Genomic DNA, 12,914 nt, shown 5'->3' with positions numbered 1-12,914 from the left:
GAGTGGATTTCTCCATGAAGAAACACTTTCCACCCCCACCCCCACCACCAAGCTCCAAGACCTACCCAACCCCAGCAACAGTCTTACCTCCCACGAACTGTGCTGCTCCCATGCAACGTCCTGTCATTCTGGAGATGAGCTCCTCCATGCAGCAGCCCAGGACAGCAGCTAGTGCCACAAGGAGCAGCAGAGCACAGCCGGCACCTGTCACCACCGTGCACATCTGCCAGGCCAGGCTTGGAATGGCACTGAAGCTGGCATAGCGCCCACACTCTTCCACCATGATCAGACTGTGCCCCTCTCCCCGCACAGGGTAGTTGCACCTCCGGAATGTGCTGAATGACACAGGCTTCCCCAGCTGGGATCCAAAGAGCCAGTAGGGCAGGAAGTAACTGGTAGAACTGGCCACAGCAGTAACAAGAGACAGGAAGGCCCAGAGGGTCCCCACCAGTGTCAGGCTGCTCCTCATGGTCCCAGGTTTCTCTGTAGGAATGGGGAGATGAGTTGGGTCATAGCACCAAATGCAGAAAGTTAGCATGTAAGCTCCATTGGCCTGTTTTTCATCTGGCTGGCCAGTCCTAGGGCTCGTTTATGGACAACTTGGCCCTTGCCTTTAGATAAGATTATTCTATTGAGGCCCATTTAGGTCCTTCTGGGATTCTGCTTTCCAGCACTTTTCCCATCTTCCCTTCCTCCCACCTGATTCAGAGTTCTAGGGTCTCTAGGCTGCAATGGAAGAACCACAGAACTGAATTAGTGACTGTTCTGCCAACTCAAATGCAGCCTAATCAGACAGCTTTCAATTCTTGACATCTAGCATGAAACAAGTGGCTGGAGCTGAAGCCGGAATGAAACCAAGGCGACCCAGAGAATCCTCAGCTTCCAGTGGAATGGCCTTGCTGGCCTGGGGGCCTGGAAGGAGATGATATCTCAAGAGGTTCAGAAACCAAGTCATTTTCAGAGAATGAAGAAAGAGGAAGGAAGAAGGAAGACAACTCAGGGGGCTGCCCCTTCTACAAGGGAGAAGAGGGAAGGAGAGCTCACTGTGGAATTACAGGATGTGCCCATGTGACCTATGCAAGATGTCCAATAGTGCCTCAGTATGAGCTGTTCACAGGGTTGAGATGTGTAGAATAAAACAAGGGGTGCCTGACTTACACCCCTTGCTTGTCACTGAGTGAGCACTCTTTAGTCACTTTTTCCCAAAAACAATATGGGAGGCAACTTTCCAACCAGTGAAGGTTGTTTAACTCTAGACAGGCTACTGAGAAAACCTGCCTCATCCTTTGCTCGATATAGTCAGAAAAGATTCTCCTCTCTCTGAAATGGATCAGGTACCCCCTGCCTGGCAGTAGGAACGTGCATATATAGCTGTAAGGACCTTTCAAGGTGCCTTCTGTAACAAGTAATCTCAGATTCAAGACACTGAGAGTTTTTTTCAGATCTAATCTCACCCCAGCTCACAAATGGCTTTCACAGACCCCTCTGTCAAAAATCAACCGCTTCCCTCCCAACTCCATTAATCTGCCATTGCTTTCTGGCCTCAATTAGGGCAGAGACCACACTGCAGCTTGATGACCGCACTGTGAATGTCTCCAGCAGGCAGATGGTGGAGTATATTTCAGAAACTTCTCCATGATTCATCACCATTCCTTAAAGCTACAGGTGGTGGGAGAGGAGAGGGGTCCAGCAATGGGGGACCGAAAGTAAGGGGAGTGCAGGCACTGGCTATATGGGGCTACCATACCGCCAATTTGGGACATTGTCAGGAACAAGCAGCAGTTGTACTCAGGGTCTCAGGGAGTAGGCCCAGCTGTGGGTCTTTTCACAAGCACCATTAATCAGTGCCTGGCACAGAGTAGACACTCCAACTCATGTTTGTCTAACGAAACCCATTTCATAGAAGCAGCCAATTTCCAGGCTGGCAGGGACCTTAATGAATCACCTAATTCAGCCTTTTTGTTTTACATATGGGGGAGCATGGCGCGGTAATGGGGGGGAGTCATTTCCCCCAAGTCACAGAATAAGTTAGCAAGTAGCAACACCGGAATAAGAAAGCCGATCTGCAGATTCCTGGGCCAGTACTTTTCTACCACATAGTACTAACACCCCTCCCCCCATCACTTTGCAGACTGGAATCCGAAGAGGAAGTGATTTTACCCAAGGGTAAAGGGCTAGTGAGGTACACTGGCCAGACCAGAGCCCAGTTATTTGATTCTTAGCATAACGCTGTTTTCAGTCCACCACAATTCCCCTCCTGAAACATATGTATTGTGTGCTATGTGTTTTGTGCAGGAAGGGAGAAGAGATCATAAATTGCAGGTGCTTACTTTGGAATGCTAGGGCTTGGGAAGAAAGTGCCCTTAGCTGGGCCCCTGGGAGTGAGGATTTATGCCTGAGGGGGGAGGGGGGGGACGAAGATGTGATGAGGGATGGAAAGCCAACGGGAGGAGAAGTGGAACTAGTTTTAAGTAATTGCTGTTAGGAAACAGGTACGCTTGGCTGCAATGAGGTAATGTCTCTGCTTGTGATATTAGAGTTCGTAAGACTATGAAAAGCGCAAAGCAGCTCTCTGTTACGGTCTCACTTCCTGGTGAAGAAGCCCAGGCAGGAGGATGAGAGGAAACCAGCTGACAAATGCTTAGGGCTGCATCATCATATTCCCTTCCAAAGCCATTATGTCATGACCTCTGCCCAACAACCTTCTCTGTTTGGTAAGAAAGGTGTCACCTCCAATTTACAAATGAGCACAGCGAGGGTCGGAAAGCTAAGTGACTCATCCAAGGTTGCACAGTAATTTATTGGCACAGCCATGACTTCTCCCTTCTCATTCACCCACCACCTTCCCCGCCACCATGATCTCCGTTATCACCCCAGTAGTATTACAGTTAAAAGCCTCCATGGTTTCCCAGCCAGGATTTCAGAAAATGTTTAAGAATGGAGAAAGACTTAGAGAGGCAGACTGGGAAGGTAAGAGGAAGGCCACTTTCTCTAAGCAGTGTGTAAACCAGCGGGACAAGAGCATTAGCTGTCTCAAGCTCAGCAGCTCTAGTCAGAACCAATCCCATAAGGGGCGCCTGGGTGGCTCAGTTGTTGGGCATCTGCCTTCGGCTCAGGTCCTGATTCCGGGGTCCTGGGATCGAGCCCCGCATCGGGCTCCCTGCCCCGCAGGAAGCCTGCTTCTCCCTCTCCCACTCCCCCTGCTTGTGTCCCCTCTCTCGCTGTGTCTCTCTCTGTCAAATAAACAAATATAATCTTTAAAAAAAGAAAAGAACCAGCCCCCTATGTTGCCCATAAACATCATCGCATTGAGATCAAAATTCCCGGTATGACAACCAGTAGAAGGGCAGAGAATTTAAGGCAGAGAAAGAAATTGTATCAGTGAGTGGTACCTAGATTATACTAGAAATAAGAGGTGAGATTCTGACATAAGATTATCATCATCTGGGGGGGGTGCCTGGGTGGCTCATTCAGTTGAGTATCAGACTCTTGATTTTGGCTCAGGTCGTGATCTCAGGGTGGTGAGATCAAACCCCACACCCAGCTCCATGCTCAGTGCACAGTCTGCTGGAGATTCTCTCTCCAACCCCCGCCCCTCCCCCACTCACGTGTGTACATGTGTGCGTGCGCACTCTCTCTCTCTCTGTCAAAATAAAATGAAAGGAAGAGAGAGTGCGCAAGCATGGCAGGGGCCGCATGAGTGGCAGAGGAAGAGGGAGAGAGAATCTCAAGCAGACTCCATGCTGCGCGTGGAGCTGGATGCAGGGCTCAATCTCTCGACCCCAAGATCAGGACCTCAGCTGAAACCAAGAGTCGGATGCGTAACTGACTGAGCCACTGAGGCGCCCCAGTAAATAAAATCTTTTATTTATTTTTTTAAATTGTTAAAAAAAAGATTATCATCATCTTTGACAAATCAGGCTGTTTAAAAAACTACAATACTACCAACCACTGTCACCATAATTTTATTTTTAAAGTGGAATTTTGAAGCCAAGGCAGAATCACAAAATCCAGTTTAAATTACATATGCTTAGCTTTAGGGAAACTCATTGGCTTTCAGAATTTAAATACTTTTAACTTCAGGAAAAACTCGTTGTCCTTATTTCACTGAGGACTAGGATGACCAATCAGGCCAGTTCTCTGGGGCTGAGGGATTTCCTGGATTGTGGGACTTACAGTGACAAAACTAGCAAAGTTAGTCACCCTCTTTAGGACTAGAGGTGTGGTGAGCCAGCACTGTCTGTGGACAGCAAGCTGAAAATCACTGCCACAGATAATTCTCTAATGTTCTCTCTCCAGGACTCAAACAATGTGAAGTTGAAAGTGAGTATGGCATTACACAATGGAGAAATGAAGCCTATGTATTTTGAACGTAAACCTTTCTGAATCATAGATGTGACCTCATGCAGTCAAGGAAGAGAGCTCAGAGATCCAATTGCTCAATGTTTTCTGAGCATAGAATAAACCCCAACCCAGCTTCGCCTGTGGCTGGACAGGGAGGCACTGGCTTTGGTGTCTACGTAGGCACATTGCCACGTGTTCACATGTGCCAGACGGGGAAGTGCATTCAGGCAAATGCTTTTAGTTCCTGTATGGCCTGCAGTGGATGTCCCTCCATGACAGTCCTCCAAAGCAATCCAAGTTCATTTCCAGGAACTTGCCAAGTCTCTTTGCACTCACATAAATAAAAATCATGCACAGTGCTATACTTCCTTCTATCTTTGTCCTTCCTGCATATGTCATGTATGCAATGGCTCTGTTTCCCTGACCTGGAATTCTAGCCACACGGCTACACTGGATTTCAGAAACCAAGAACTCAACCCCAGCATACCTGCTAATTTGTCCAATAACAAGACATTGATAGGATTCTTACTGACACTCTCCCTTTAGTTGTCACATGGTCCCTCATCCCTTAGTTTCTCCATCTCCTAAATGGGTCACGTGCCTGTTTCTGAGAGTGGTTGTGTAAGATGCAGTGAGTGTGGCCAGAAAGTTGTGACAACCAGGGTGGAAGCACAAAGTGTGTTCTGCATTTACTGTCCTTACTAAAGGCTAATGCTCACTAATCTTTAAGAGATATGGTCATGATTCTAATGCAGACTCATGGGTAGGAATCACTTCAACCTTTTGAGGCAGGAAACCCACCTAAGCCATACACATCAAATGGTTATCTAGATTACTTTTAAAGAACTCTAGAGAAGGGGACTCTCTGATTTTTCTCAGTAGCTTAACAACTCTCACTGTCAATAAATCATTCATTATGTCTCATTTGAAACCTTTTCTGCTGTAACATAAGGCCGATTTCTTTGGTCGCATCCTCAGAGGGAAAGGAGAAGAGCTTGGCTGGTCTTCCAGAGGAGAACCCTTAATCAACTCAGATTGCTGGGAGCTTAGCTTTAGCCCCCTTCCCCCCAAAATGAGTACTCTACCTTTCTCTGTGGTGTCTCATTGCCAAGTCTTTAATTATTTGTTCTCACCTTTTCACTCTCCTGTGTACATACTCGTACATAAGCACTTAGTATCGATGAAACTGGAAAAACTGCTCTTATTTTTTTCTGGGTGGAAGGAAAAGAAACCAAATCCTTCCTTTACCTCACTTTCTCCCCAGTCCTCACAGACAAAGACTCAAATACTTTTGTCCCCACTTGAGCTTGTCATACAACTTTGTAGTTAAGGAAAGCACTACCTTACCAAAGGTAACAGGATCCAGGCAAAGCCCCCAGTGAGTTAATGACCAGATCATGAAGTGGTCAGAAAGGGCGTCTCTGACTTACAGCTGCTAAGGAAAACATGGCTGCAAGACTACTGGTTTCAGACTGGTCTGTGAGGAGCAGCTTTGTTGGCACTGGTGTTGGCAAAGGAATGTGAACAGGCCTTTCTCCTCATGGCCCCCAGATGGTGTGCGTTGCCTACCTGCCAACCCTGTTACAAATACATCATACTCAGTGTTGAAACTTTCGTAGGAAATGAGCAAGATACACAGGCATATGTTTCCAGTGGTAAATAGAGCGACGCTCCAGAGAAATGTCTTTGCCCAATGTGATTCCTTGTATCAAGTTGGGTATATAAGCAGCCTGAACATTCTAGATCTTTCTACTTCAGACACAGCCCCAAGCATTTCTCTCCTCATTTTCTGCCACCTGAGTCCTTCAGGAGTTATTCCTCCTCTGCATATCTCTGCAATGGGAGTTACTCCAAGTTCTCCTATGCCTGAAATCATCACAGGATGTGGTTACTCCAAGGGCTTTATTTCCCATTTGTGTAATTGATATACAAAAAATGCGCACATTTAGTGCATACATCTCAATGAGTTTGGACATATGCTTATATTTGTACCACCATCACCACAATCAAGGTACTAAAACATATTCATAAACTTCAAAAAGTTCCTTGTATTGGGTTTGTGTGTGTGTGCATGTGTGTGTTAAGAATATAATGTGAGATCTATCCTCTTAATTTATTTTAAAGTGCACAACACCGTACTGTTAACTTTAGGCACAAAGTTATATGGAAGATCTCTAGAATTTACTCATCTAGCATCTGAAACTTTATACACATTGAGCAACAAGTCCCTATACCCCGCTCCCCACCAGCCCCTGGCACCACTATTCTACTCTGCTTAATATCTCACTTTTGACCTAAGTCTTGTCTTTCAAATTCTTCAGCTGCCATACTTGCTGATCCTCTTTCTAAGCCTTCTCTCTTCTTCCCTCCTCTTTTATTCTGGAATAGAAAGATTAGCAAAATTAGCTGTGTTGGCTTTACTTATTCATTTGCGTCTGAGATGTTCACAGGCAGGTAAGACAGTTGGAGGCTGGAAGTTAGAGAGTACGTGGAGACGGATAACCAACTGAGTCACTGACAACCATTTCTAAATAATCAAGTTGGCCATGCAGAGATAGCAAGAGCTCTTACAAAGAAACTCCATGTCAGGTCCTGGTCCCTTTCTCCAGAGTTTGAGGCTGGAAAGGTGGGAATTGGAAAATGATTTCCCTAAATTTCATATGAACTTCTCCCTTCCCTGCAAAAAAATGGTGCTCACTGAGCTCCCCATTTGTCTTCTGCTTTGAAAACTGAGGTGCCAGTTAGAGCTCTTCATCACAGTTCTTATTCTGGCTGGACAGATGCCACCACCTTCAGTGATCAGTTGGTCAGCTAGGAGTCCCAATCACCAGTTAGAAACCATTCCTACCAGCCTGCTCTGGCAAGACACTGTTAAGCCCTATCAACAGTGGGCTAACTGGGACTGCATCTCTCCACACCCTTAAGTTCATGGTCCCAGCCCTGCTACTGTTGCCCAGTAGACCCTCCACCTGTGGCCTCAAAAGGGAATAGAATACCACCACAGCTGATCACCTCCATTCAGTGAACCTGGCCAGTATAGGAAGAAGGTGGGCTGGGTGCGTCACCAACAACTTCGGCAGACATGAGAGGCAGTGTGGCATATTAAGAGCATTTCTCAAAATGGTGGCCCCAACCCGTCTGCATTAGAATCACCCTCAGTGCTTGTTTGAAATGCAGACTGAAGAAGTCCCTATACCCCCCTCCCCACCAGTCCCTGGCACCACTATTCTACTCTGCTTAATAGCTCACTTTTGACCTAAGCCTTGTCTTTCAAATTCTTGAAACACTGAGAAGACTCCTTCTCAGAGCCACTGAATTACAATTTATGAGATTTGCATTTTTAAAAAATCCTCAATTGATTCTGTTGGAAACTAATGATTGAGAAATACCATTTTAGTGGAAAAGGGTCCAGATTTTGGAATCAGATCTGAGATAGGGTCCTGAGGTCTTCCTGTTATGGGTTATATGAACTTGAGAGGATCACTTAAAACCTCACAGTTTCAGTTTTATCTATAAAATGAAGATGATTAGGGGCACCTGGGTGGCTCAGTTGGTTAAGCGACTCCCTTCGGCTCAGGTCATGATCTCAGGACTCTGGGATCCAGCCCCACGTCGACTCCCTGCTCAGCGGGAAGCCTGCTTCTCCCTCTCCCTCTGCCTGCCGCTGCCCCTGCTTGTGTTCTCTCTCTCTCTCTCTCTCTCTCTCTCTCTCTTTCTGTCAAATAAATACAATCTTTAGAAAAAATGAAGATGATTCAACATAATTCAAGTGAAATGATATCTGTGGTAAACCTAACACCGGGATAGGTGCCCATTATTCTCCCCTCTACTGGAAAAGATAACATTCCACCATAAGTAATAGAGAAGACTTGAAGTCTCTCAAGAAGTAGAACATCCCTCCTCTCCCCTCTCTCTCTCCTCCAGCCACTCTTCCAGTGACGTCTTATCTCTCGGCTTCTTTCTGTGTTCAGTTTCTCACCACAAAGTGGAACCACTGGGCCCCATGTTCTTTTCAAGAATGGATTTATAGTCAAACTATTTCAGGTTTTTCTGTAAATCATCATGTTTGGCACATAGTAGGAACTTATAAATATTTACAGAGTGAATACAATCTTTTGTTTCCAGCCGGACTGAATGACTTCAACATCTGCATTTCAGTTTAACCCCATCACCTTATTTCGGTCCCGTAGTCCCAATTTAGGCACTTCTAAGAGATCAACCCAGCACACCAGCAAACTGGATCCACTCTTCCTTCTATAGACAGGTCCAAGCAAAAGCCCTCCCTCCACTCCCAGAGACATGTACTTCCTCTCCTCAAGTTACCAACTCTCCTAGGAAAACCAGCTAACCATTAACCCTTAGGTCCTCAAGCCCTGTCAATATGAAATAGGAATCCAGCCAGGATTCCTCTTACCCTCTGTGCAAACAACAGGCTATGAGGAAGTAAAAGTGCACGAGGCCCTCTTTGGGAAGAAAACAGCTTCTCTGAGCTGTGAGATGAAAGTACAGGAAGCCTGAGAAAGGAAAGGGAGAAGAGGGGCTGAGCACGGGGAGAGCAAAAGCAGCTTCTTATCCAGCTGTTTCCAGTGCATTTGGCCCAAGTTGCAAATTTACCTTCTGACCACGAAAGCTGATTGACTTGTTCCCTCTCTTCAGACTCAGATCTGAGAAACAACTTCTCCTCACAGCTTGTCAGAAGGGGATGGGAATCCCAGCTGCTCTTTGCAGTGATGCCTGAAAACCTTGCTTTACCTTTGGGAGAGAGGGGCGGAGTCCAACCTAATGGGAATTAACTCCAAACACGCTGGAGCCTTCAAATCCAGCCTCAGACATGCAGGCACTTGAAGTAGCTTAGCTGGCACAGAGTTCCCCACCTCCATCCTCACAGCTGCCAAGTCAGCTGTGTGTGTGTGTGTGTGTGTGCGTGTGTGTGTGCGTGTGTGTCGCTGCAACTGTGTATCTGTCTCAATTCCTCATCTGCTGCTCACATGTCTGCCAAGGAATAGAGGTTCTCCCTAACTTTCCTCAAAAGCCCTAAATAATCTCCACCACATATATTAGGTAGCAGACCTAAGTGGCTGGAAACGACAGAAAACACATGCCTGAATGAAGTAAGACAGAATAACCTTTTTCCCCCAAATTGATTTCCATTGTCTGATGCTCCAACAGCTTAATCTATGGCTCCAAGATGTAATGACTACATTTAAGAGACTTGAAATCACACATTGAAAAAGCTTAATAATGCCTCTTTAAAAATAACAGTACTACCAAAAGCCCGTGTCTAACTTATCCCAAAGCACCAAAAACTGCTTTTGTGCTTGGGAAGATAACTGAGAAGTCTGGAGATTAATGGAGTTCTGCCTGATGCTTTGCTCCAACCTGATGTCATCTCTCCCACCTGTGAATGTCCCTGGCACTCCATACTTATTTTGGGAAACTTATCACCTTCTATCTTGTGTTAGTTTTTCGCATATGTGTCTCATTTCCCCTCCCAGATGCCTTGTGAATAGGGAGCTTTGCTAAACAAAATGAGTTAGAAGGAGGAATGGTAACCAGCTTAACTTAATAGAGCATACTAGACTGGTCCAAAGTATCTTTACTTCTATAATGTCCTATTTGCCTGCCTAGAATGCTATAGAAGTTATCAGGCCTATTTTCTACCATTCTGCGGCAATAATTTAAAAGAGGAGAGTAAACAAACTAGCAGTTTGACAGATTTATTGTACCCCAATTATTTAATGAAGTTAAAAGTTTTTCCTGCCTGCTGTGGATACAAGTGGGCATCCTGTCTTTTATCAGTGATATAACCTTGCTACTTTCCATCAGCAGTTTTCAATCATTTTTTTTCCTGTCCCAACACACTGATAAACCACATTCCCATCTGGAATACTATTACTAAGGCAGTTTCTAGGGGAGGGACAGATGACCTAGTAGGTGAAATGTCAGATTTTTGGCAGTGTGAGTTCTGAGATAAGTTTTATAATCTCCCAGCTGGTGTCCCTTTAAGAATCACTGCTTCAGATATAAGGCTGTATAAAGGGAAGTGCTAGACCCTCTGTCATTAAAAATAAGTCAATATTAGCATATACATAATAACTGGGTATGATATGGCTGATTTTGACATAAGAAAAATAGTTGATTCCACTCTATGCACCAATAAATATTACCCTTTGCTTAATGGCTACACCTATCATTTGGAGAACTGATCATCATTTGCAACTCTAAGTAGAGATCATTTTTACTTAGCTCTTTTTTCCTTTTTCCCCTATGTTCCCAGTTCCCTTAAGTGGAATAATATGAAAACTTAAATGTATACTAAATAATGATCTAATTTATTGGGTAAAGTTTTGCTTCCTGTTCTTAGTTTAACGGTTAATAATTCTCTCAGGGAAAAATAATCGTTTGTATCTTGTGACTCTAGATAATTTTTCATTTAAAATGTGCTCTTCACAAAACCAGAGAGGGAGACAAACCATAAGAGACTCTTAATCATAGGAAACAAACTGAGGGTGGCTGGAGGGGAAGCGGGGTAGAGGGATGGGGTAACTGGGTGATGGACCTTAAGGAGGGCACATGATGTAATGAGCACTGCGTGTTATATAAGACTGATGAATCATTGACCTCTACCTCTGAAACCAATAATATGTTATATGTTAATTAATTGAATTTAAATTTTAAAAAGTACAAAAAAATAAAAATAAAAAATAAGTGAAATGTGCTCTTCAGCCCTACTTTCATAAGATCGTGGGGGAAGGATTGAGAAGGGAACACTTGTAATTTATTTAGAGGCTAAGATGGTATATAGTATTTTTAATAATGTGAAAACGGGTATTGGTCAGGAACCCAGGGGACACCTAAATTTTGCCTTTGGTCAGTGTGGGATAAGAGATCCTGCAAAGACAAGATATGGTGATAGATGATTCTGATACATATCCTGCCCCCCTCCCTAGTTTGCAAACCATTGCTCTATGCAATAGAATTCCCAAGCAAAATCAATACCCCCACAACATTTTGCAGTCTAGACAAGGGGGCAGCAAACCAGAGACTGTGTTATGCACCAAATCTAATAGGCTGCCTGTTTCTGTAGTTTTATTGGCACACAGCCACAACTTATTCATTTATGTATCATCTATGGCTGTTTTCATGCTACAACTGCAGATTTGAGTTGTGACAAGGGTCTTATGGCCCACAAAGCCTAGAATGTTTACTATCCGGCTCCTTATAGGAAACAAAAAAGGATGCTGACCCCTGGTTAAACCCACAATGATAAAGACATTATAGGACAAAGGGGTTGAAAAGGAAGGGGAGTGGAGTGAAATTTTTTTAAAAAATGCTGCTTGCTTTCATCTTTGTTAAGGTGCCAACCAACCCTCACCAGATTTTTAGAATCTGTGATGTTAACAACACATTAGAGATCAGTATAAGCCAAATATTCGGTAAGCTCATGAAAATGTATTTCTCTGTTAACTATCCTTTGAACCTGTATTTATGTTGTTCGCCAATATACCTTAACTTTTTTTTTTTTTTTTTTTTTTTTTTTACTGACAACTTCATTGAGATCTAAGTCACATACCATAATAGTCAACCTTTTAAAGTGTGGAAATCAGGTTTTTTTAGTATATTCCCAAAACTGTGCAACCCATCACCACAATCTAATTCTAGAACATTTTCATTAACCCCAAGACAAACCTCATACTCATTAGCATATACTTCAAGTTCTTTTTGCTCTTTTGTCAGAGCTGCTGCTTCTTTGGGGACTACTTGTTTTTTTTAAAACAAAGTTTCTTTTTACTATGGGGTGCATATTCTTTTCTAGTCTATAAGAAAGGGCCATTTATTTCTAGAGGCATTTCTAGAGCACCATTACCGTTGAACTTTGGAGAGTTTACATATAAGTGTTTGCAAATTTAAAGCCGCATAGACTCCATGGCCTGTCACCCATGCAGGTTGAATATGAAAGGTACACCTTGCCTATGCTGTAGTTTCAGTTCTAGACTGAAAACCTAGAGATGAAACTTATATTTATTTTTCTATAAAAATCAGAACTGACAACTATTTTGTTGAGTTTTTTTATTGTCCTCAGAAGATGAACCGGCAGTGTTAACTAATGATGTGGTATGCTCATAAATATTTAATAACTGGATTTGGGTGGCAAGGGAGCAAGAGAGCCCTGATTTGTGGCATTTGCTTATTCCCATGGTGTAAATGCTCTTACCATGGTCAATTGCAAGCTACCAACTTGAAGTCAATAAAAGTGGAGTTAGGAGGATGCAATATGAACCAAAATAGGATAGTTTGCATAGTTGTTTCATACATTACGCATAGATGTCTACCCACTATACACTGTTAACTGGCACTAAAACATTCCAAAATTTTTTTTGCTGTACCAACCTTTAAGCTTTTAGAATATAATTTGTATATTACACAGAAGTAAACCAAAGATAAATTGTTTGTGACTATAGAATGACTAGAATTTCATCCCTAGGGCAATGTCCTAAAAGATTCATTGCTGCCTGCTTTAACAACTTTTGAGAGAGGCTCTTTATTAAATATAACAGATGAAAAATAAA

General features: G+C 43.7%; 1 protein-coding gene across 2 annotated transcripts in view; it reads right to left on the bottom strand.

The window, feature by feature from the left end:
• LHFPL1 (LHFPL tetraspan subfamily member 1) overlaps positions 1–9,061 on the bottom strand; it is a 46,912-nt gene extending 37,851 nt beyond the window's left edge. For both annotated transcript variants that reach the window (XM_025853719.2, XM_073885771.1), the window contains exons 1-2: positions 8,959–9,061; positions 88–483 (exon numbers count right to left, since the gene is read on the bottom strand). In XM_025853719.2, the coding sequence (XP_025709504.1) occupies positions 88–469 (382 nt within the window). In that variant the 5' untranslated portion in view covers positions 470–483; positions 8,959–9,061. The remainder of the gene's footprint in view (positions 1–87; positions 484–8,958) is intronic.
• Positions 9,062–12,914: the final 3,853 nt, after the last annotated feature.

The sequence above is a fragment of the Callorhinus ursinus genome, unplaced genomic scaffold (assembly GCF_003265705.2).
Source record: "Callorhinus ursinus isolate GAN/ISIS: 27379988/994484 unplaced genomic scaffold, GSC_fseal_2.0 scaffold65, whole genome shotgun sequence".
NCBI classification, from domain to species: domain Eukaryota; kingdom Metazoa; phylum Chordata; class Mammalia; order Carnivora; family Otariidae; genus Callorhinus; species Callorhinus ursinus.
The sequence above is the reverse complement of the archived record's forward strand: the minus strand, read 5'-3'. Positions and strand labels throughout refer to the sequence as shown.